This window comes from Lepisma saccharinum, chromosome 20 (assembly GCF_977018435.1).
Source record: "Lepisma saccharinum chromosome 20, izLepSacc3.1, whole genome shotgun sequence".
Taxonomy (NCBI): domain Eukaryota; kingdom Metazoa; phylum Arthropoda; class Insecta; order Zygentoma; family Lepismatidae; genus Lepisma; species Lepisma saccharinum.
The window spans coordinates 22289093-22315693 of NC_139248.1; the positions used below are offsets into that span (position 1 = coordinate 22289093).

Below are 26601 nucleotides of genomic sequence, written 5' to 3' on the forward strand. Positions count from 1 at the left end.
ACACTCAATAAAACACAACTAAGCAAAAATCGTCTTCTTTTGTCAGCGACGACTTTCTTCTGCGATAAAAACCAACCATTCTGACTAGCAAAGTGCTCCAGCTATAAACAAGACAAAAGAAGTAAGATGATCGCGCCAGAAATTCGAGCCAAGTCAGCAGAATTCCAAAGACCCGTTCTTGCAAAGGGAAGGGGGTACGCGTTCTGAAGCTGAAACTGAAAGCAAAGCCTTTCGGGAAACGAAAGCGACAGCTTCAGAAATGCATTTATGCGTAATTCCCACTCACTTCCTTCGTTGAGTCAATTTATTACCGAGAAACTCAAGCGGATCAGGTAACGAGGACAAACCTAACAGTGCTTGGTACACTTACTTATGTGTAACGTAGTTGCCATTTTACTGTAACAATTTCTTTTTGCAAAATGTGACTGTAAGGTTTCACTCACATTAGGTAAAAGGTAAAGTGTTCCCCTGTGCATAGCACCACGCCATGAAGGCGTATAGAGGGTGTGGGGGTAACGCCCCACACTTTCTTGATCCGGTCGTGAGTAGGGGTGATGTGATCAGCACCACGCCCCTGACCGCCTTTACCCCCCAGGGTTTCCCCCAGGTACCCATGTTATTCGACGCTGGGTGGGCGCCGGGACCGCTTCCAACGTTAGAAAAGTTCCCGGATTTGAACCGGCCGGGGATCGAACCCGGGACCTTGAGCATGGTAGTCAGACGCGTTACCGACTGAGCCACCGCGGCCACATTAGGGCTCAAATAATGCTCGGGTCACGGCCCGGTCAAATACAGCCCCCTGTCTAGTTCGCTGCCCTTTTTGACTCTCTTTGCATCCACTAGGGTCACCAGACGTCCTCTTTTACACGGACATGTCCCCTTTTTCGGGTCCTAAAAATTGTCCGGGCGGGTTTTTAGGAAAATGGGGAAATGTCCTCTTTTTGGGGTATAGACAACTGCTTCAACTTCAAGATTCGTAACAAAATTTTATATTTGTAAATAAGACAAGAAACTTTTCTTCCAACAAAGAATGAATTAATATAGTTTATGCAGTTCATTATTATGTAATATTCTCCATTCCCGTGTTTCTTCATCTCGTTTGGGTCCAAATATTCTCCTAAGTTCTTTATTTTCAAAAAAATCTCAATTTATGTTCATCTTTTAAAGTAAGAGACCAAGTTTCACAGCCGTATAATTCTACCGGAATAGTAAATAAATATTAGAATTATTCAGACATTTGCCTGTAATGAGGCCCTATTATTAGTTATACTGAAACGGTGCAAAATTATTTTCCAGGGGTGTGTGATCTACAAGCTCAGCAAAACACAAAACTTGTGTTCGAAGTGCTGCATTTAAAAATGTCATCTTTAGATTATGAAATCCAAAAATGTCTTCTTTTTTAAAAGTTTGTCACCTGGTAACCCTAGCACTCACGCGTCTAAACGCACGGCAATGAAAATAGGCGGCTGTGCAGAATTGCGTTGGTGCCACATATGGGAAAAGCAAAGCGCGAGCGGGACAAAAGGCGCTGGTTCCCGCGCACTGTGTGGCAACGTCAACCGGGAGTCAGTTTGTATCACATAGATTACAAAGACTAACTCTGCAACGAGATCTTTCATTCTCTTAAACCTCCGAACACATGGGGATGTGCTCCGGCGTGGCAACAGCGCGAACTTATGCCGCCCGCCTAATTCCATGGCCATGCGTTTAGTTGCCACCTACACATTGCACACAACGAGCGATTTCTCTTTATGTGCCTTGAATTCGCCTTTGAGGAAACCTGAACACAGAAAGGCACAAAAACACACTTTTCGCAACTGAGACGTTATTTTCTCCCGCGTTTGAAACAGTTTAAGCACGTATAGGCACTAAAAGTCGAAATAGGCCATTATAGGCACTACAGAATGTACATATGATGACTGTATTACCTTGAAACCAACTGTGCTGTACGCATACGAATCTGGAATAAAATATAGCTAGTAACAAAGTATGCACTTAGGGCAATATCTGGACTACCAGATGGGGAGAGGCTATAATTGGTGACGAAACTGATGTTTTATTTTCTCTTTAGTTTGAATCTCAGTCTGAAGAAGACTCTGATAAAGGGTGGAAACGTTACGTGTATAGTGTGTTATATAATAAAGACTGCTTTGGTCAGCATTTTAAATGTTAATGGTTATTTGGAATAACCCCAAAAAAAAATATTTTGAAAATTGTGCACATTTATTTATTTACCCAAGAATTTGATGAACATTTTTAAATTGACCTAATTGTGACAGTCAGATTTACCGTCATTATTATTATTATCATTATTATTCATGTATGTAGCGGTAAAAAGACGTGTTGATTCAAAGTGTTGAGTGTTTTAATTTGTAAGATTACATATTTGATTTTTGCCAAGCCGACGGGAGGAACGAGACGTTCGCGTGTGTTAAGGGCGAGCACCTGAAGGGTCACGCTATGCGTCTAAAGCTTAGGAAATTCGACCGTAATGACAAACATTTAAATATCTCGGTTTCCAACGGTCAGATTCATGTGAAACTTATACCAGCGCAGCGGCATGTGTGCAAGGACGGATGTGTGGAGTTTCGTCACGATCAAGCGACAATTACGGACGCCAGATCAAATCGGTTCTAATTGATCAGTTTGTGGACAGCGATTGCAATTGAGCTATGGGCGACAGCCAGGCGGAAGCTTAATCCACACAAGTAAACTTCGGACACGGTCCGTCCTAGTTTGGAGACAATAGAGCGTGGTGGAATAACCTCTTCGGAAGCGTCACTCCAACGTGCGCTTAGCGTCCTTTTTCAAAATCCAAATAAAACGAAGGACATGGTTTTTCGTTACACAGTCTTACCGCGATCCTTGTAGCGAGAACAGCTCCGTGCTACCTCTCCATATACAGTTTTGCCGCGATTCTTGGAACGAGATCACCTTCGTGCTACCTTTCGTGTACAGTGGACTTTGTTGTGTTGTGCGAACACCAGTGTGTGTGTTAGGCAGTAAGTCTACACGAGTGCGCCTACCTCAACCGCTGGGGGAAGTTGAAGCGAAACCGTGTTTCCGTGATTACCTTACGCCATTTATAATTTTTGAGAAACGAGGAACACCGGAAACTATGGCGGGCTAGAGGAAGAAGAGAGATGGGGGCGTTACGTCGATTCGCCCGATGTCAGAAGAAGCTACGCCGATGATGCCTATCCGCCGCCATGGAGAGAGAGAGAGAGAACGTCGAACGCCGCCCTATTGATACGCCGACGATGCCTACCATCCGCCACGTTGACGCCCCGACGACGCCGACGACGCCTACCAACCGCGACAGAGAGACGTAGAGAGAGATGTTGACGCCCCGACGACGCCGACGGCGCCTACAACGACCGCTCAGATGCGACGTCCGAACCGCGCCATACCACGGAGATCCACCGATCCCGAGAGGAAGAGGAGCCGGGGAACTAGGTGTTTGAACCCTTTTTGCATCTTCATCGTCACGACCAAGGAAACCTTTCGCGTGGATACTATGTGTTTTCAATCGCCCATAAAGACGCCAGGATGCACCCCGGAAGCTGAGAGATGGTAAAGTATTCATCTGTGTGAACCTTAACACGTGACGGCCCGATTGATTTAGAGAACGCCCTTGAAATTCGTTTCGTCGACATTTTGAAAACGCCCACTCAACTCGAACTTCATACCAAACTCCCGTCGCGCTTGTCATTTGTAATCTATTCGTCTCAGGTCAATTTTTCTTATTCCTTGTGATATTTTTTTTATGATCTTAAATTCATTGTTGTTTGTGCTCCTTTGTATTTGTTTAAAGTGCGTACTATTAGAGTAAAGCGCCGCCCGCTTAATTGCATATTCTACTTGAGGTTTGTTCATTTTTATGTGTCAGCGCTGTGTCGCTGCTAGCTATGTCCGGTCGCATATGTGATTATTTGTTAAAGTACTTGCCTGGTAATGTGAATTGCTCGTTGCGGCGAAGTGTTTAAGTCCCGCCTGCTAGAGAGTATATGTTTGCGCCACTCAACGGAGGTTATTTGTTAAGTTTGGAACCACGTGAGGTCTTGTAAAAGGAAAACGTCCGCCCACGTGAATGTAATTGCCGTTGAGACGCCTTTGTTTATACAGGTCAAGTAATGTATGGTCACCGCGCCGACTAGTTTCTTTTTTAAAAACAAAAGGTGAACTTAAGTAAGGGCTGGCTAGGATTTAAGTAGCACTGGAGCAAAATCACAAATCACCTGATTAGACAAAAAGTAAGATAAAATTAATTGAGAATGCAATAATTAGGGCTTGTCGTCATAAAACCTGTACATGTCATGTATAATTTCTTGTGTCGATGACCCCATGAGGATTGAATCTGAGAGAGAATGTGAGAGTGCAAGTGTGGGGACCTGTAATAATTCCATTTTTGTTGGTTATGAATAGAATATACTTTTTATTTTCATGTTAATTTTGGGCTATATCATTTTCGTATACATGTCGCTACCCGTGATTTTCAGGTATGCAGCTAGCCGCTTCCCGGCTACAGGTAAAGAGGTGGTAATTTGAAAGTACATATGTCTTTGTTTTTATTCGATATGGCTTATTACTATGCACTGTTGGTCACCGGTTCCTACACACGAACTTAACCTGGACCGTAACGCTATTTCGCTTGCCCGAGGGAGATTTTGCCGCCTCTATCTAGGTAGTGGTAGCATTTGTTTTCCCGGGCAAGGGAGGGCGTAGCATACATAATGCCACTGATTTTTTGCTTAACTACTAACAACCTTAACCAAACGTGTTTTGTTTATTCGAACAAATCAGATTTTTTCTATGTTGGTGCGGTGAAGTTCAGAGGACAAGTAGTTCTGAGAGGTGTTTATATCTGATCCACCACACTGAAGCAAATTTATTGTGTTCATAATAATCGAATCAGAATGCCTGACCCTAAGATGCTAAGGGTCCCGGGTTCGAATCACGGCCTGGGCATGAGTGTTCTTTGTGGGTGTCTATCAATTTCATCATTCATACTCATCTTCGCCATTGGCCAAAGGTGGCAGAAATGCGAAGTAAAATAAACAAAATCAATCAAATCAGAATGTTTATGCTTATTTTTTGTCAATCGCTCATTTGCGTGTAATACAAAATCTCTGCAAAAGGAAACTAATATTGAAGTAAAACGTTTTCCTTGCATAACGGTATGATGGCATATTCTGGTTGAGCGGGAGAGTGAAATGCAACGCTGCTTGGTTCCGCGCTGGTCACGAAGTCACGCCACGCCTGGCGATTTTGTTTTCAGTTAGCAGAACAGGAAGGTCGGTGATCTTTTCCGCACGGGAAGAAGGTAGCGTAAAATACGCCGTGTGGACACGTAAATATCAAAGTCAGATATGCGGGCATGGACTATATGGGGATGGCATTTGTAGATGTAATCCCTCCCTCCGGGTACTTGTTTCCCCAAGGGTGTTTTTCAGTGGCGTGCGGTGACCATTTAGATAGCCGAAACACTGAATACATAATTTTTAAGTAAACAATAGCAAATCAAGGGGCAAGCTTGACTCGATATAAATCACAGCTGGTAATGGTTCATTTCATTTTTAAGCTGGTCATCAAGCGCAGTTTCTATTCTGTTTTCCCCAAAAGCAGCTATAGCTACAGACGATCGTAGATGGTTCACAGACAGTCCGTGCTCGGCTATTGACTTAACTAAATTTCCCAAATGCATGAACCCAGTTTTGGTCCAAGAAGTATTTCTATCCTTTCCAAACAACAGACAATACCAGCAAATACCACCGTATTTAGCTCAGCGCTACCAGTTAACCAGTCACATTTGGTACACATATTACACTGAAAATGTCTAGTGAATTTACTGGTCTTTTGAATCAAGTTCGGTAGATCTGGTGTTGGCCAGTTGCAGAAGAAATACACGCACACGGCCCGTGACCTTGAGGTGCGCGCGCAACTGTCTGTTACTGCTTAACCGATGCGAGAGGAAGATTGCTTCGGCTCAACCTCAGTGCAGCCCTGCAGGGACTGGTATTTGTTCTATATGTAGCGAAGAAATGTGACTGTTTTATCTAGATATTATTGAATAATCGTGTGATTATAATGACGTGATATATTGTTACGTTATTGCATATTGTATTCCGAAGCAATGCTTCGGTAGCTTACCTTGTATGCACGCCACTGCTGTTTTTGTAGGTGGGGGTCGGGCAATTGATAATTAAAACGGTCATATTACAATAATAACTAATATAAACTAGTAAAAAGAAACCAACTTCATTTCAAATTTAGTATTATTATATAGCCTAAATGGGGAGACTTTCCTACTCGATCCACCAGATAAATGAATATCCTGCACAACTGTTTTCCATTATATTTCGTAGTCTTTGTTTAACGTAATAAAAATTCAATTACGCTGTATAATGTTTGTTCATTACTAACCTTGAAACTATGTAATAAAACGAAAATAATTATAGTTTTCAAATTATCAAATGAAGTAACTACCTTTGCTTTCCAAAATGATCACAAATGCACAGATAAATTATAAAACGACGAATAATGTATGGTTTTAGTACTTGCACACCTACACGAGATTCTCTCCGTTCAAATGTTCTATCCAATTGATCGTGACCGGACATTGACTATAGGGACTAAGATGTAAAGGTTTCAACAATATTTGACCCAGGTCGTGACCTGAGCGTTACCTGAACGCTAATGTGAATCAAGCCGTACAGTCAGGACTCGAAATGGACCGGAACGGCGTTCCGGTCCGTGAATTACTGGAACCTTTCCGTTCCGTCTCGTCACACATGGCAACGGACTGTTCCGGTTAGTTTCATTTTTTATAGATACTTCACTACATTTTTCTTTTCAGTGTGAACTAAATTGTACTCTTTAATAGTACATAGTAGACTGCTTAAGACCCACTCTATTCTATTCATATAAGATTCCCCTTAGGAAAAGGTTCATCCACTTGCCCCTGCCGTGAAGGTTGTCTAATATTATGTATTAATATGATAGGGAGGGGGTAGACATTTCAGGAACTCAATCCTGATAGTAACGGTAAGTTTCTCGTTTTATCGTGAATTCAGAGGCGTATATTCGGGGCTATCTGCGAAGCCCAGACTCAGTGACCAAAATACAGAAAAAAATATCCATCAGAAAATGTGCATAAAATTGTTCATTTCAATAAGATGAAGAACCTGATTTGTTAGGAGTTAGAAACATTGCCCGCTTTCTTTGAACTCGCGAGGCGGCTGACCCAGCGCCGGCGGCAACTCCACGGAGGTGACGGGCAAGGGTGACAGGCTACCACAAAGATCACCCGATCAATGTTGCAAACCAATTTTTCCCAGCATGTAATTTCCCCAGGATCGGGGAATTGTGGAGCCAAACTGTTACAGGAGAGGGAACAGGGTTGCATATGGTGGGGGGAAAAACCCTCTGAACTTCCTCAACAGTCTGGGTCAATGTTGCAAACCAATTTTTGTCAGTATGTAATTTTCCCAGGAACGGGGAATTTTGAAGCCAAATTATCGCAGGCAAGGGGAAAGAGTGGCATATGGCAGGGACAAGAACATAATTGAACGCTTGCAGAGAAGTTGAAAAAGAGGTCGTTGACCTTCCAACAACTAGAGATACAGAGGGGAGTAGAAACGTTTTGGCTGACCGGGAGAACTTTCTAGTCTGATTACCCATGCGTAGTTAGATCGGTTAGTTCATTTGAACTCTCCACCCTAACTATTGCCCATTTTTGTTGGAGTAGGAAAAGGTTTATTATCCATTTGCCTTGACTCATCTCACCCAACAGGTCGTTAGGTGCCTGGGCTTACCCTGAGTTGATAGCTTCCTGGAGATGAGGCCTGCTCGAAAAAGGTTTATTATCCAAAAATTACCGAAATGACAAGGACTAGTTCTAGTCTAGACCGTGTCGAGTGGTCTTGGTGCGTGGAATTTATTTAGAGGCAGCGTGTGAATACAGTAGTGAGTGGATTGTATTTTTGTGAATGATATGTGCTGTGTTGTGTAGTGAACTGAAATGAGTGACATAATTAACAAGCTGTCTATTCGGCTTACGAATGACGATAAGCTCCAAATCGTTGTGGATTTTTTTGTATGTCCACTTCATGAACAGATAAGCTAATGGGGATCGGACCTACAGTTAAAGTGGTATCTAAACCACCACGTATCGAAATCGGAACCCCCTAGTTTCAAGGCAACGACGTTACCACTGTGCCAACAAGTAGTACTCGAACTTAAAATCTTGAAAATATGTAGGTTGAAATTTTATATTTATTCTCGTATATAGGCCTAGATAATATTTCACAATATGGGCCTCTTATTTATGCAAATAAGAATGAAATTATTTCCTTACTGACAGTGTACATTTCAATGTTTTATTTATGAGGTATATATTTTTTAATCACAGAGTCACATCACTTCAACCCGCCACCCCAAATGAGTTAAAAAAGGAAAAAACACCCCCACCAGCAAATTTTTGTCAATTCTAACACTATGATATGGTGCGATAGCCCAGGTTTTTAACCCAGTATACGCAACTGCGTGAATTACAGCTTCTGATCATCTTTTAGTAAAGAACTTGGCCTCTCGGAACTCCGCACTGCGTACGTTGCGAATAGTGCTTATGCATTGTATGTTTCGCAATGTGTCTTAGAGCCGCTTGCTGCAAAACCAGAAATACAATTCCTTGGTACTTGGTGTAACGCTTTACGAGCCAACACGATCGATAGTTTGACTGCGTTGCACTAGATTTTTTCCTCCTCTGCCCGAACACGCGACGGGGGCTTTGTACGTCCGGCGGAGAACGAAGGACAAGCACGTGGCACTGAAATAGAACTCCCGAACGAAAACTGAGGCAGGACAGTTTTTACAACTCGTGTTTCTTTGCCGCTTATTCAAAGATACGATTCAACCATGGTATTGTATGACAATATAATTTAAAATTTGGTGCAACAAAAATTTTCGAGCAATTATTTTCCAGATAGTAAAATGAATAGCACAATTACATTAATCGGAACTATATTTACGGCACACTTAAATAAATAGACACCGGAAATCTGGGTTGGTTATAAGGCAACAATGTTGACTAATAGAACAAAAATCGAGTCACCAGAGCGAATTTTCCACATGCTTGTGACAGTTTTGCTTATACTTTTCAGTAAACAATGTAGACATTCCGTTATTTCATCACAAAAATATACTAATGCTACCATCTTATAATCAAAGGGTCCTTGGGCTCGTTTTCTGTTAGAAGTGTATTGTGCAGTGGATCGGATTCCACTTTGAAGTCCCAGTCCTGATTAGTTTATCTGACCACAAATTTGACTCAAAACAAACCCTTAGAATTTTATTTTATATACAGGGTGTCTCATAAGTAATAGCGCAAACTCGCAGAGATGAAAGTATACGATAATAGAAGCAACAAAGTCTCAGTAAATATGGGTTTGCAAAATTTTGTAAACACCGAGTGCTTTACTCCTCGCGCGGTCCGAGGTTTGCTCTTTGTTTACAAAACAGAATATTTCCGAGAGGTGGCGTTGCAATCAAACAGAACATTTCCGAGAGGTGGCGTTGCAATCAAACAGAACATTTCCGAAAGGTGATACGGCTTGTACCCACACATTATTAGCATTTTACCAACTAGGACGACGTTTACAAACAATGAAGTCAGTGGCGGCTTGTAATCACACATTCGCGATTATCTCGAAAACGGCTCGTTTGCAGACCCATGTTTACTGAGACTTTTTTTGCTTCTATTATCGTGTACTTTCACCTGTCAGTTTGCGCTATTGCTTTTGAGACACCCTGTATGTATGTATGTGTGTGTATATATTATATATACAATAGTTGTTTTTTAAAATATCGAAAATCTGCAGATTGTATATCATGTACTTACATCATTATTATTTCCTATTATTATTAATGTTCTTCAAATAATGTATTTATATTTCATAACTCTACAGCCGCCTACTCGCACAGGAGAATACACATACCACAATACGAAAATAATACACTGTCACACACTTTTATTAACAAGTAATATAATTTGTTCTCCTACGACGCATTATCTGAATAGGCCTACTCAGGGGACAACTAATGGCGTAGTGATAATGTTGTCTTCTTGTAATCAAGAGATTCCGGTTTCGGTCCCTGGTGGGAGCACATTCCGCAATTATTCCACTTTTAATATATGTCCAGCCCTATTGACCCATCTGAGCATTAAGGAAACTTAAAACAAACTTAAAGGATAAGAATAAGACAAGTAACAATCAGAATACCTTACTTTCAAAATTGCATGCTCTGTGGGAGCTGGGAGAAATTTACATTGTGCTGAAAAATAAAACTATTTTGTATGTTAATCAGAACTTACGTCAACAATGTGAAGTCTATCTTTATATTCATCGTATAAATCAAGGTTACAAGTGTGGAAGGCTCATAAACTCTTAAACCTGGACATATTAAACTTTTCCTTAGCATGAGAAAGTGGTGTTAAAATATTAAGTACAACTTCTACTTTCCCGTCTTTGTTCCGTAGGTGCATTGCCACTGTTCAAGTTCCAGCAGCAATAGATGACATTGTTTTCCAAAGTTGAAGGACGCTGTTTCATTATCAACTCACTTGCTTGATACAACGCACAGCAACTGCTTTTATTTACACAATGTGAACAACTTTGCTGCCGGTTTAATTCACTCTCCGAACTGTAAAAAGTGTCTTATCATCATTATCATCAAGCCAATGCACACTAGCAAGGATCGTCTTGTATTTGTACTATAATGACATTGTACGTCACAGTCTATTAGGACTGGGATAATGGCACTTACGTTTTACGGCTTGTAAGTTTCCCAATCCTTTATAAATAATAATAAAGTTTATAACCAAACATTATTAATAGAACGAATAAACAGATTAAGAACAGACAATACAGAGTGCTGAAGAGAAAACAGGCGAGCGGCTCGCGTGGATCAGATTGGGGGTTGGAAACACGAGGAAGCGAAGATAGCAAAATGTACATTGTGTTGACAGAGCTTATGTTCTGGGTCGGAATTTGTATTGTCACCGCCTCTAGGCCTACTAATCTTCCCATAATTCTATCTGCAAAGTTGTTGTGGATTGTGATGTGCTTGGTTACAGTTTCTAAAGTTACTACCAAATGCGCTGTACATGCATCAAATGATTTTGCAACAATCTTGTGCCTGAATTTACGCATTTTTTTTTTGTTCGAGTTAATATTTATGCTGATTTCTACTTAATGGTGGATGGTAAACCCTTACCTTACGGTTACCCACATTAGATCCAGTCCTGAGAACTTCCCAATATCATCGGGAAATGGTGAATTTTTCCTGTCAATAACGTTGGAATTTTAAAAATATCTATTTTCCATTCTGTCCTGCACATCACCCGGTATTTTTAATAACAAAAAACAAATTTCAAGTGACATATTTCTGGCTCCCGATTGTGATAGTTCTTGACTGATTTGTCATTAATTGTTCACTATTGTCACCGAAACACAGCAAAAAATCGAGTATAAAGAGCGCACGGCACTACACTTATGGTGAATTCGTCCGCATGACGGCCCACAAATATCCATTTTTTCTTTTGATGTTTGTTACTTAGCGTCGCTTTTCTGCCACTATTCGCTGTGAAGATGAACTATAAATCAAAATTACTGTAATCTTAAATACAGTGTAAACTTTTATTTATTTAAATATAAATTGTAAAACAAAAAATGAAATAAATTAGTACATAGTAAACGGAGGAACCGACATTCTGAGGAAATGACGTCCTGGTTTGTTGTTTAAAGGCACCAGAACCTAAGCGCATATCCCCTGAATGTATGCGGGTGGAGGCGGGCTTCTTTATGAGGTTCTCCCCTTTATTATTATCTATACGTTCAGTGAAGATGAGTGATGATATGAAGAAATTGATGAAGGAACACTCACAAAGAACACCCACGCACAGACAGGAATTCGAACCCCGGACCTCCGGCGTCGTAGCGCGCTGTGCTACGACTTTCATTGTGTTGTTCGCTCTAGTTTTCAGCAGTGTACCACATCGTATAAGTTAGGCCAAAACAGGATTCAATGTGGCCATACCCTTATCAGTTTCACACATTTTAAAGTTATTAAATATTTCTTGCCAATCCAAAACTTTCACTCAAAACAGTCAATATGTTCCTTGCCTCTTGCCGACTTTGAGCTAAACTAACTTCCAAGTTCAAAACACCACTTTTCGACTCTCGAAGGATGAAAACAGCGCAGGACAATTTGTCTTGAATATTCATGCATTCCACTGTACAAGTTAAGGTGTAATACATGTGTGAATTGTGTCAAACGGCCAGTTTAACATTCATTCAGAAGGGGATGGGGATGTCGTTTTTGAACCACGAGCGTTGTAGGAACAATAACGATGGTGACTGATGTCTTTTGTGAACGCAGGTGGCGCTAGCGGTACATCCAGAGTGAATAATTACGGATGACGTCACACAAGCTTTTGCTGCCTGCATTGTCTAACGGCGACAGCGAGTATGCCAGCGCACCCTGGACGTCCGTGTCAGAACTACTGAAATTTTAACGGAAAGCACATTATGACGCTTATCTGCTCTCGCATTGCACAAAGAGATTTGCATGTTCGATTAGCTTTGACTTGGTTCCAGACAATCGCTGACAGGTGAAACTTTACTAGGATCAATTCACTGTCCACACGGGAGCATTGCCCTCTAGAAAACTTACCGTTTACGAGTTGGAAACCGATCTACGATAATAGGCTAGGAATAGAACCTCAATATCACCTACTACAACAGGAACAATGTGCAAGATATGGTCGGAGTGAGGGAAGCTGAAAATTGGTGATACACACACCATAAGTACCACAAAATCGTATCTGTAGACAGGGTTCTTAAAGGTCCAAGAAGAACCCATAAATTCAAATGGGTTCTACTGCAGGACTGGAACATTTTTCTCGCACAATTTAAATTCCGTCAAAGTTGCGAATTGTATCATTGAAAAAAAGGTTCCTGGACCGTATTTAAATTGATCCGGAAAAAAGGTTCCTGGACCGAATTTAAATTCAGCCTGAAAAAAGTTCCTGGACCGAATTGAAATACTTTACAGATAAAAAGGTTCTTTACGGTCCAGAACCCATTTACGCTTGCTGATTTTCTTTCCTGGACTGGAATTGAATTTATTTAAAATTCCTGGACCTTTAACAACCCTGCCTGTAGAACATGCTTCCATAGTGGATATTTCGTTTAATATTTATTTATAGGACCCGAAAAAATAATTCGTGAGTGTAAATTTTGCGAACAGTTAAAAATTATGCTTCCTTTGTTATTTGGGAAAGATGCCGCTCAAGTTCAAGCAGCGCCAAGACTTCTGTAACCTCTGCGAACTACAGGTTTCCCAGTGACTCTAGAGCCCATACTCCCATGCCAGGGTTTTAAAATGCCTTTGTGGTTAGTGAGTGCACTTGAGTTCTACAGCAGAGAAAACCAAACTCTTATGTGCATGAGCCCATTAACCTCCTCACAACTTGCGACATTCATTTGCTCATGAGCTTGCGTGCACTCAGGCAATGGTGTACGCGGGGGGGAGCTGATGGGGCTACAGCCTGTCCCGAAACCTTGAGGAAACAAATCAAATTAAACCAATAAAGAATTCAGGAAAACAGAAGTGGCGAATAGAAATCTGCAAGTCCAAAAAAGGGGGGGTTGTAATCCCTGTCAACCCCAACGTTTCTGATTATTTATTTCTTGATGATCTCATCAACTGAAACTTTGCATAAAAGCGTTTTCTCACATGTTAAATAAAACAGTAAATAGATCTCGTGAGACTAAGTTTGTGCATAGAGTGTGAAGGTCATTGAAGTGGCATTATACATTCGCCCTGGTCATGGACCGTTAAATAGCCGTTCACCTCACACTAAACGGAAAAAGATTCTCGGACTGGCGAGACACCGAAGGTAAATGTCATTAAGTGGACTTTGCTGGAAAACCATGGGACAAAATGGGATACCTTGCCCATCATAAGATACTGAAATCTAAAATATCGTTCCAATACAACACAATTAAGGGAGTATGTGACCAATTCGTTACGGGTCTCACTTATCGCACGAAACTCAAACACCTTTTCGATCAAGCCCCGCCTTTCGGTCCTCTGAAGTAAATGCGAAATATGTTTGTTGTTAGGGTAGGTTTGTTAGATTTACGTCTCCTTGCATAAATACAGTGCACTTTTTCTAGGCTTGAACAAAAAAGGTATCATTTATGCTAAGAGACCTAAGTGAGACCATGAGTGACTCTTCCTTCCTGAGCAGCCGTAAACATACATAATTGGTGTATTCCTACTAGTTTAGGAGATATACGAGGGCAAATCGAAAAGTCTTTGCCCCTATTTCTTTTTCTGCCGAAATATTAGTGCGACTGACAAACCCAGATATATACTCAATGCAATAGGTTTTTCTTGGAACGGGTTAACTCTCGGCTGCTCCGCGGCACGGCGCTGCTGTTAGTTTGCAAAAATGGCTGTAGTACTCAACACGTCCTCGTCGTATGACCAGCGAAGTGTTAGTTTTCTATGGAACAAGCGCCGAACACCCTACGAGACTAACTAACTAACTCTCTAGCCTTCTTAAACCCGAAGGTTCATGGCTGCAGCAACACAGTCCTTCCATCTGTCCCTATCTTCAGCAAGATCTACATACTTTTTTCCATCCCTACCGATTTCCTTTAAATCCATCTCAACGTTGTCCCTCCATCTTCGTCTTGGTCTTCCTACAGGTCTCTTACCATCTGGTTTCCCAACAAGAATCCTGTAAACTCCTCTTCCCTCTCCCATTCGTGCCACATGGCCTGCCCACCTAAGTCTTCTTGATTTCATTATTCTAATAATATCTGGACATGAATACAAATTATGTAGTTCTAAATTATGTAACCTTCTCCACTCACCTGTCTCCTCATCCCTTTTAGGTCCAAATATTTTCCTAAGGATCATATTTTCAAGTACTCTCAATTTATGTTCCTCTTTCAATGTAAGGGACCAAGTTTCACACCCATATAATACTACTGGCAAAATTACTGTTTTGTATATTTTAACTTTTAGTTTCTTAGATATTAAACGAGAGGACAAAAGTTTATGAAGAGAGAAGTAACATGCATTTCCTGAATTAAGCCTACTTTTTATTTCCTCTTTAATATAATTTTCATTTGTTAATATTACTCCTAAGTATTTGAATTTGGAAACTGGTTCAAACGAGTTGTTATCAATAATTAGATTTTGATTATTACCTAGCACTTGGTTTCGGCCTGTAAGCATATATTTAGTTTTCTCTTTGTTAACTTCCAAACCTATCTCTTTAGCAGTTTTGAAAAATATTTTAGCATTATTACACTAACTCTCTAGCCTTCTTAAACCCGAAGGTTCATGGCTGCAGCAACACAAGCCTTCCATCTGTCCCTATCTTGAGCAAGATCTATATACTCTTTTCCATTCCTACCGATTTCCTTTAAATCCATCTCAACGTTGTCCCTCCATCTTCGTCTTGGTCTTCCTACAGGTCTCTTACCATCAGGTTTCCCAACAAGAATCCTGTAAACTCCTCTTTCCTCTCCCATTCGTGTCACGAGATCCATAGGGAAATGTAGCCGACGTATGGGGACTTTGCCTCGCTTTGAGAAGTGTGCGAGAGAGAGTTCGAAAATGACCGAGATCTTCATGACAATGAGCGGTCGGGGCGTCCTCACTCACAACGCAAAACATTGTTCACGGTCGTCTGGGATCGCCGAGGACCACTACTGCTGGATTTCATGCCACGAGATGACACCATCAACGCTAGCAGCTATTGGGGCACACTCTCACGTTTGCGAGCTGCCATCAGGAAAAAGCGGCAAGGGATTCTCTACGTGGACAATGTAGTTACCCTCCACGATAACGCCAGGTCTCATGTAGCAAACAGGACCAATGGCAGACTTCAGCCATTCGAATGGGTGATTGTGGAGCATGCACCGAATAGTCCAGACCTCGCCCGCAGTGATTTCCACGTGTTCGGTCCACTGAAGAAGTTCCTGGCAGGAGACCACTGTCCGGCGGTGGTTCCACGATCAACCGGCCGATTTCTGCAACAGCGGCATCTCCAAACTAGTGGTGCGACGGGACAAATGCCTGAACCGCTGTGGTGACTATGTGGAAAAATGGTGCAAGGTACATAGAACAATTCCTATATTTTGATTTACCTGCATGTTTATTATTTCGGCTGAAAAAAAATTGGGGTAAAGACTTTTCGATTTGCCCTCGTATGTTGAGTAGTTGATACCATACCTCTTTGTAATACAGAACGATCCATTGAAGTTTAGACCGCCGTATCAGTGTTTGCGCTATCGGCAAGCAAGGCGTTCGCGGCCGTATGTCGGCACTATAGACTGTCCGTGAATGAAGCGCTCAAGTTTAAATAGTTTAAAAGAGTGATTTATTTTCGACACGGAACTTTTACACCCGGGAATCTGGTTTCAAATCGCCTATGAACATCAAGTGCCGATTGAGTTAACACATATGAATCATAAGTAAATACACGATGTACAGTAGAAAACAATTGCTGAGTCATAATACACTTTGCGGTTGAAACGAAACAAGCACCCCATCACTTCACATTCGTCAGACTAATAAACAGGCCACACAGTACAAAACAAAGCCCCTTATCACTCCTCCGTAAAAACCAGTGTCTAGCCCAGGGCTGTTTCAGTCTTATGGGAGATTGGTTGATCGTAGTTAGTATTCTGTGTTTCTACTGTTCCTCGCGAACCGGCTGAAGTCAAATTCGTGTCCATATTCACGAACCTTTTCTTGTACTAAATTTTATTGCGAGAATGTGAGTAGAATACGTGTAATATTTACAAATAGCACCAGCAATGTACGTATTCTACAACTCTTTCATCTACACACTATTTAGTTTTTAATTTGGATAAGTAGCTTCATCCGGCCGACCAGTCTGCTTAAATTTTGAAATTGTGTCGTCTGATTCTTGTCATTAGAATATTATTTTGGGGATGTGGTAAGTGTTGCCTAATGTAGTTAATGAAATCGTAATTTAACATTGTATGAAATCACTGCGTAATACTTATCAAAGCTTTTTTTTCAAAAGTGATAAAGAAGTATCGCCAAACGCGAACCAAATTCCGTTCATTTCATACATCACTACAGGCTTGCATTCAGTATCGAAATCGAACTTTCTGATTGTAATTGTGTATCATTTGTTGTGTAAAATAAAAACTCAGGAATTTTAATGAAATGGTAATAATATTATATACTGTTCTGTAAGGGCCAAGTTCCATGTGTATAACTTAATCTGTGATGTTATGCTTCTGCAATAACTTATTTTTTAAATTCCTCTCGTATTTGCTTGCTTGCTTCAGTGGTTTAGGTGGACCAGTTTTGGTTCTCTTATTTTTGTAATTATACACACGCGCGGAAATAATCAGATAATTAAACATAATGATCCTAACCTACTTATGTTATGATTCCGGTAATTATTTTGCTAGTGAAAATAACCCTACATGCTATTCTCACCACCTGGTGAAAATAGTCGCAGCCTTTTTTATTTGTATGTAGCTAGTCCTTAAGGATCATTTGAGGGCATATTTTCAGTTACTATTTTCACCAAGTGGTCAACCTCGTTTTTGTGCTATTTTCACCTAAATTCATGATTCCTCACAATGTGGGAATTATTTTATAAAACATTCACGTTCTCTTGTAAGATTTTGTTTTGCATTGCTTGTTAGGTTCTATGTCTCAAAAAATAATCATCTATACCATGTGATATCACTGCTCTCTCTACAAAATTGGTAATAATAATCAATAATCAGCATTTTTAATTTGCAAAAATTGACAATGTGTGAAATATAATAGCATCTGTACTTAATAATAAAGGTACCAGTTTCATAGATCGGAGACACATTACAATCAGATATTTTGTGTTTTGCATGGTTCGTACCTACCAATTGTGTATTGCGGAACATAGTTCAAGGTGCCATTGTGCTTTTTACACAAAAACAAACACTTTTTCTACACATTTATCTAAGTGCTATCGAATGCACGTAACGGTGCGATATCGCTTACTTGGTGAATGATATCGCTTCTTTTGTTTTCCAATATCAGTGTTTTCCAACCTTCTTCGCTGAAAAATACCTACTATCGTGTTCGTCACGTGTGCAAATTGTACATTGCTGACGGATAGCCCCACGAACCATTCCGATAAGGTTAGGTTAGGCAAGCATAGTTAAAAAAAAGGGGGGTTGGAAACACTGACATGATTTCCCGGTCAAATAGATACCAGGATGAAAGAAAATACCTTGACTAACGTTGGAAACCTTAGAAAAACTCATTTCCGTAAGTAGTTTCTTCTGTAAAAGTGAAGAAATGTGTCTCCGATTTATGAAACTGTTACCATAATAATAATAAAAAAAAACTGCTGAAAATAACTTGTTCTGCTCGTCCCAACACCTCATGAATGTAGTTGCACATTTTTTTTATTTTGAGAATAATTACTGAAAATCATGGTTCCCATTGTATGAAGTTTTTTTTAGAAGCAATACAAGAGAATGAAAAGGTGCTTTCAGTACTGCAAACAACTGTGGGAATAACTTTGCAGTTCGGAGAAACCTTTCTGTGGAAAAAAAAAACAACACTTCAGAGTGATCATTTCCACAATTTATCTATTTTAAGATGAACAGTTTTGTGTTCAGTAACATGCATGTATCATGATACACACAGTACAGTAGTTACTGATATAACAGATTAATCAAGTCCAGTGAGATGTATGAAAGTAAGTAGTCTCTGCTGCACACTGTTTATGCTGTACTTCATTAAATACTAGTTGCTCATGTTATAAAACTATGCGTAATAACTACAGAAAGGAGGTATGGAGTAGCAAGGTCCAATATGAATTTTTCATTTTTGTAATGGTGCTCGTATGTCCTTAGGATAAAGCAGCCAAAGTTGATAATGAAGTCATGCATTTCTTAAAGTGAGTACATTAAGTACATTATTTTTGTTTGCCATAGCTTCGGTCGACTTTATTTTTGCAAAGTGTACTCTCATTTATGTGGTGAGCACTCTAGCATGTTGGCTACTGAAATGTTAGTGTCACCAGGGAAACTATGTTACCCATTGGGCAGTTCCCAGTACATATTTTTTTAATAGTATTTGAACATGAAAACGCAAGAAAATTAATCCCACTGTAGAACATTTATTTAATTTCTAGGAATTATCCACCTGTGCGCATGTTTTATGCACACATCAAGATAGAAGAGATACAAATGCAAAGTCCGGTATGGGACTTGGACGTGGGAAGTGTAATAAATATGGCACTTCTCTGTTTCAGTCTCGTATCAGCTGGCAGAAAGTTCATCGTGGAGGGAAATAAATCAACATTTCTTCATTCATGTTCAGCTATTTAGTAAATGATGAGTATTTGGTTTTTAAATAAGCTGTTTTATGTAAGAGATATTGTAAATATTATTTTATATATATGTAGATATTATTTTTGTTAATATTTTCTGTGTATTTTTAAAGTAGAAATATTAATTTTCAATATTACCGGTTTTCATTCTTTCAATTGCTTTAAATGCTGAAAGAAGTCTTCAAGGAACAACTATTAATTTTCGAAAAAATGTTTTCATACTTTTCTTTCAAGCATATAGTATGTATAGTAGGTGCTGCTGCACTTGCTACAATAAGGTATGAAATTTCACTTCAACTTAGTGGTCATTGTCATGACGGTAAATTTGTGTTAAAGGCTGAACCTTTTCGTAGCATTCAACCTAGTACTTCTTATTTATTTGATTTTTGAGAAAACTTCCGAGAATTCTCTTAGTAATTATTATATTTTTTTCTGTACAGACTAACCTATTTCTAATCAGTGCCTTAAGGTATGTGATCTGATCAGTGGCATGCCCAGGATTTTCGAAAGGAGGGGGTTATGTATACATTTTTTAGTAGTCAGCACTCATTTTGCCATTTTTACCTGCATTTGATGTTCTTTTTTTTAGGGAATACTGGGCCAAAGGGGGGTGGGTTATAACCCCCACCAACCCCCCTTGGTCACGCCACTGGATCTGATCCCTGACAGTATTGAAATGTTTATTATCGAATGGAGCGTAGTTGCTGTACACAGTCATTTTTTCCGTTTTAATGTGTGGCAAAGAAAATATTTTTTATTGATCTGTGTAAAATCTTGCAATACAATCCTGTATAGCCGAAGGATCAATCAGGGAAAAAATATTTTTGCAAATATGGATTAGCATGACATAAATCATTCTGAATTCTTGTATACTTATTTCATTCCATTTCTCCACCCAAGAAAAAAAAAGTCACCTATTTTAAGACTGCCATTTTCGTATGATGAAGATTTTTTAAAAAAATGCTTTCAGAGGAAATTATTTATTTCCGCTCAAAGTAATAATGCGATTTCAGGAAGTTTTGGTAATAGTACGTTTTCCGTATAATTTTTGTATACTTTTATTTTTTTTATATATAAATCAATTTTAATGCGAAAAGTTTGTAATTAAACGAAATCATTGCATATAATTAATTTCCGCCACTTCTAACTACGTTTAGTCAATTTGCGCGTATAATTTATTATACGCGCAAATCGCCTGAACGCGGTTAGAAAGTATCGGAAAGCGAATGGTTCGGCACACGATAGTGTTTAGTCGTTTCGAGCAATCCGCGAGTCTTTGCGCATGGCGTTCGTCTTCTTTTTTTCCCCCGACGGTGCTGCCGTCGGTGGTCGCGAGGAAACGACCTTCCAGTGCCGCCATACTGTCAACCATTTTTAACCCGCAGCTGTAACATCTTGTAGTAGTATGTCTATGGTCTAGCCCCTTCGCCAGCTTGTTAGTGGGTGTCTTAATCAAGATGTATAAAAAAAGTGTGGGCATCGAAGGCGACTAGTTTGAACACCTCCTTTCATAAATCTGGTGTAAATAAGTTTTTAAAATAATTACGGAAACTGTTGTGTGCTTGCTTCACCGACGCTCTACGATGTCGGCAAACGGCAACACTTACGCAGCGGTCTACACTTCAATGGATCGCTCTATCCATGCATATTGGTTGAGATGGGACAACTATTGACCCCAGCATGATAGTGGCAACAATTAAAAACCTGAAGAAAATCATATTTTCAAAGTTCTGCGATTGCGCGGTGGTAGCGTCGTTGTCTTGTAAGCAAGGGGTCCCGGATTCGATACCCGGTGGAGGCACAAGTGGTTAGGATCCCACTTTTAACTGTAGGTCCAGTCCCGATTAGCCTTACTGTGCATAAAGTGGACTTAAAACACCAACTCAAAAATGCAATAAGTTCTGACAATACTTTGTCTTCAAAAAGTTATACCTAGGTATAATCTCGCCATCCCTGTTAAATAAGAAAAAGAAGTAACATTTTTCGGCGCAAATGAACATAATTATTTTGATCACCAATACTTCTACGTCTCTATGTTTAATTCTACTGCGATGATAAAATACTAAAATCTTCTGGTTCGCATTTGTACAGTCAGTCTGTGCTACCTGGACGAGTCCACTGGCAAAATGAGGGGTAACGGCTGCAAGTAGAACGCAGATAGGAAGCCAGCTTTGTGAAAATCGTTTGCTGCTATATAACAGACAACGAAGTTTCACACGTAGCGCCGTCGTATAGTATAAAGCGAACAGATAAAAAGTGAAAGCTTACAAACGAAATACTGACACATCTGGAATCCACAACGTACGTATTTTGTAACGACGATGTAATCTGAAAAATCTATGCAAATGAAAATTCCATCGTTCTAAACATGGGAGGTAAAAAAACAACTTTGAGATTATGTCTCTCTTCTCTCCACATTTGACTATTCATGCGAATATGGAACTTTTTATAACAAAAAGTCAGCCAAAGGGGGAATTAACCCTCGTCCAAAACACCCCACGGCAACCGTCATTTGGAATCCCTCAATAACGTATTGAATGTTCCGTGATCATCATTTCAGGCCCGTAGCCAAGCAGGGAGGGGGGGCTGACCCCCTGGAACTACAGTCAGCCCCCCTGGCACTGAGGTCAGCCCCCTTGACATTAGGTAAAACTATTTTGAGTAATTTGTTTGCAGTGAAAAGTGAAAATGTAGACAACAGATATTATTTTCCTCACAACTTGGGTGAAGGATAAATTCAGGGAGCATGAACAGCGGCTATTACATTCGTTCATCTTGTTTATAAGAAGAAGTCTTAAGTAGCGGCAAGTATTTAGGAGATTTCTCTTCTATAGACTTCAGAAAGTTTCTTCATAGGGAAGCTTCTTTATCTGTACCTTCGCTACCCAAGTTGCGACTTCCCATTTATACAGAAATCTGTGACTTTTATGTCATTATGCAAATTCCCTCCGCATCTGCGTCAAAGGTTAACAGCTCCCAAGTTTTGGGAAGGAAGGGGAGTTTTATTGTTTCGGCCGCAAACGTAGTATGGAGTGTGTATTAAGGGATGATTTCAGTATCAGTCAATTAACACTTCAAGCGATATTTTAAAAGATGTAGAACAAATGTACTATTTGTGTGATACTTCTGAGCTTTATGTAACTTAATGACCCCCCCTCCCTCCACACATAATTTACCTTTATTTAACACTGTTAAACTTTTGAAAAATGGACTTGATTTACGTACAAAGCCCCTTGATAACCCATGAGCCCCCTGGAGATCTATTCTGGCTACGGGCCTGCATTATCTATCAAGTAATGCGTGAATCAAGGGGAGACAGTGGGAGCGATTGCCACCCCACCTCCCTCGCCCCAAACCCTAAGACTTCACTGTGACATTGGATGCGTTTCTTTTATTCTATGGCGCTTTCCTACCTCCGACCTGCCTGGGGCGACAAAATTATGCCATCTTAATTTGATCTGGACAATTAGATTCTTTTGTTATGACTTCAAGTTATTTTTTGATAGTGGTAGTGGCCGAGTTCTTACGCTATTTCATGTGGAAATCATGGAGGGTGCGAAATCCTGGGTAAGGGGGGGGGGAGGGATTTCCCTCACCAACAATCTTGACCTCAAAAATCGCACCCACCAAGAGTTTCCCGGGGAGGAGGAGTTTTTGTTATAACAACAAAATATGAGCAATTATATACTTCACCAAGGATAATGTTGAAAACACACACAAAGTAGTGTGTTGTGAGTGTTGGAATGCTTTCTCTCTCTCTCTGTTTCAAGAGATCATTAAGAGATCTACACCAATTCAGTAACAATATACGCACAAAAAAAGTAAAACAAATATAACTATGACATCTAATTAATTTATATTAATAGAAGCAAAAACTTGTTCATAAAACTATTTCAACTATTCGTAGTTTATTGACTTCTTTAACCTGTTAGTAAAGGCAGTGGCGTAGCAACATATCGCGGATTAGAATGCGACCCCCAATTCGTTCTTTAAATTTGAAATCTCAATGTGAATCGATACAAAATCTTCAGGGATACGTCAGCAAATTATCATATTTAAATAATAACAAATTAATTACGAAAATGATATTTAATAATTTTACTCACTTTAAAAATGTATGTTTTCAGGGAGCTGAAATCTGAAGCTGTAGGAAGGAAGGAAGAACTAATATTATCCATGCCCTCCTTGAGTTAAAAACAATGCAAGTATTTAAATGCCTCACGCTTGCTTCGTGGCAGTTGATAGTGCTTTATTGTTAACCAGTGGCGGCGATTGGATTTCGAAACCGGGGAGCAAAGACATTATACACCCTTTGTAGATAAGGTTTAGCATAGTGCAAGGGCAAAAACGGCACCCCTCGCCGCCACTGTTGTTAACATATTAAAATCGGGAATGCAAGGTCAAGAGAAAGATGACAAGACAAAGGGCTTTTTATTCAAGGAAAGAAGAATTGGGTAAATATCGAAGCAAACTAGTGAATTTTTAGTAAATGTTGCACAATAATTTTTACTTATTTCGAGCCCTCTTAGGCTTTGGGCCCTCCTGCCTGTATGTTACGCCCATCTTGACGTATTCATTCAAATTATAACGTATAACTAGGATTTAAAGCCAGATAAATTTTTTTTTTAAATTTTATTGCCTTGTCCATCTTCTTTCTCACCTCTACTTATTAAATTTTGCGATAAGCCCTATGGTACGCGAGACTCCTTCAGGGGCGAGGCCCAGGGCGGTCGCCCGCCCCTGAGTAAAAGCATTACTTTGCTACTTTAAAATATCTGACGTTTATAAAAGTAGCAAATTAATTCCTTTGTAACTCAAATATAATAGTTGCAACTTGTCCATGGCTATTCTAATTCTCATCATGTGTTCTTTAAAGAATGGAATTCTGCTGATGTGAATTAGAGGTCCTCTGCTTATCAATGTTTTCATTTCAATCCATGATCATCACATTTTGGAACAGATCAAAATAAAACTACGGACAATTCGCTTACTATTACTTCTATCGTTGGATGAACTTTTCTAATTTTACGTCAATTTTCTTCCAAGTTCGAGTAATCGCGACGAAGGTGGGTGAATAAGCCTAATGATTAGATGAAATTACCGGCTTTTGTGACAGAGTGGTTAGCACAGTGCGCTACTACTAGAGATCGACGATATCGGAAATTTTATATCGCGATATATCGTCACACACGATACGATAACGTTTCCGTATCGTGATATCAGCGATATATAGTTTCCACGATATATATCGCCAAAATATCGTGATGATATATTACCGACATGAATATATCGTCAAAATATCGTGACGATATAACTTCTAGTTGATATCGCCGTTATTTTTCAATATTGCGATATGTCGTCTAGACGATATATCGGCCAACATGCTACGACGGCAGAGGTCCCGGGTTCGAATGCCGGTTTGGACGTGGGTGTTCTTTGCGATTAGCCAGAAGTGGCAGAAATGCGACGTAAAATAAACCAAATCAATTGATTAGATGAAATTGACACACTCCGATTAAACCCTCATGCCCTGGCTAGATCCAGGATAGGTGAGAAACAAGTCGACTATTCAATGTGGTCTAAAACATTTACGCCCTAGCAGAGAGGTTCAAACCCAGAACCTTCAACAGCGACATCGTGAGTCGACCGATCAACCATCCGCGCAGCTACTTCTATTCGTCCCTAATCACGGAACATACAGGTAGAGGTAAAACTACACATTTACTTCAAACATATTAAAAATAGTTTGGGAAAATTTGGGGGTTGGAAATGACATAAAATCGTGATTGAGACCGTCCGAACACATGTGCATTTCTTACAAATGGCCAAACCAATGAATTTCTATCAACCGTAGCCTTTTCATCGTTCAGAGGAAAAATAATTTAACTTTTTCAAGGCAAGAACCTGCCATTAAAGTGTGAAATCTACAGAAAATTCGAGGCTAACATAACTGTCCTTGAACACTGGAAAAGTATATGCAAAAGTACACAGAATTGCAAACTCAACTTTCGGAAACTACACAGAAACACTCAAAATAATTCGTTACGAACGAACAAAAACACCACGCCTTACGAGTAAGTTCTAAGAGGTAAACAACTAGTGGAAAAAGTTTTAACCTCACCTGTTCGAAACAGCACAACCACGAGCGTGCAAGAGAAAATAAGTTGCGTATTTCTTGACATTGTAGATCGGAATGGCACAAACACAATCACATAAAACACGAAAGAGAAGGTAACTTTGAATGTTTGAACACTTTCAGCCACACATAACTAACCACACCTTAACGTTTCACCTCGTAATGCACACAGTCATCGCAACGCTACGAATTGCGGCACCGACCGACTTCCTCACGTATGCAACCAAGTTGGAATGAACTCCTGAAGGTACTTTCAACCAATCCGGCGCGAGATTAGAAACGCTGGAATTCCAGGTAGCGTTGCCAATGGTAACGCCAATACTGACGCTATACACATGCGCGGTTAGCCAATGCGGTGTCTTGTCTTACAGTGGAGAGAACCAGCGTCTCGCCTTCGCGTTCCACGCAAGTGGTTTTACTTACGTCCGCTGCGGCAGATGTCGCCCTGGTCAAGGCACCTGCTGTTTGTTTCTTGCGTGGTGCGGTGCGTGCTGCATACAGGTGGTTGGAGCGTTGTACGAATGGCGATAATCCGTAATTTTATGACTAATCGTTTTATTTATTTATTTATTCCAAGTTTCAGATACAGCACTTATAAGGCCATTTTATACTGAAAACTCTAATAAATCAACAAGAACAAGTCAAGATGGTTTTAGGTAAAAATAAAAAATGTAAATATAAACATAACACATAAACAAGGAAACAACAAAATATTTACATATTCGTTCTTAGAGAAGATCGGAAAATTCTTTCAGGGGCAAAAATGTCGACGTTTGTGGGTAGTTTATTATAGAACCAGGCCCGTAGCTAGAGGAGGGCAGGGGGGCAACTGCCCCCCATGAGAGGCTGCTTTGCCCCCATGAGAAAAATACAGAACACTAATCTTTACATTTTATATCATGTGTTACTCTAGCAACACAACAAAGACACTTATTGATTTTGTTATTTATTAGGGTGTATGGGGGATGATGTATAATCTCCTATCAGGATGGGAGGGAGGTGGAATTCCCTTACA

The 26601-nt window shown here is 40.0% G+C and overlaps 1 protein-coding gene across 1 annotated transcript in view; it reads right to left on the reverse strand.

Moving 5' to 3' along the window:
• The window catches only part of LOC146003767 (UPAR/Ly6 domain-containing protein bou-like), a 76006-nt gene extending 50177 nt beyond the window's left edge, over positions 1 to 25829 (reverse strand). Inside the window, exon 1 of the mRNA XM_083142178.1 lies at positions 25572 to 25829. Within this exon, the coding sequence (XP_082998304.1) occupies positions 25572 to 25632 (61 nt within the window). The 5' untranslated portion in view covers positions 25633 to 25829. The remainder of the gene's footprint in view (positions 1 to 25571) is intronic.
• Between the last annotated feature and the right edge of the window lie 772 nt (positions 25830 to 26601).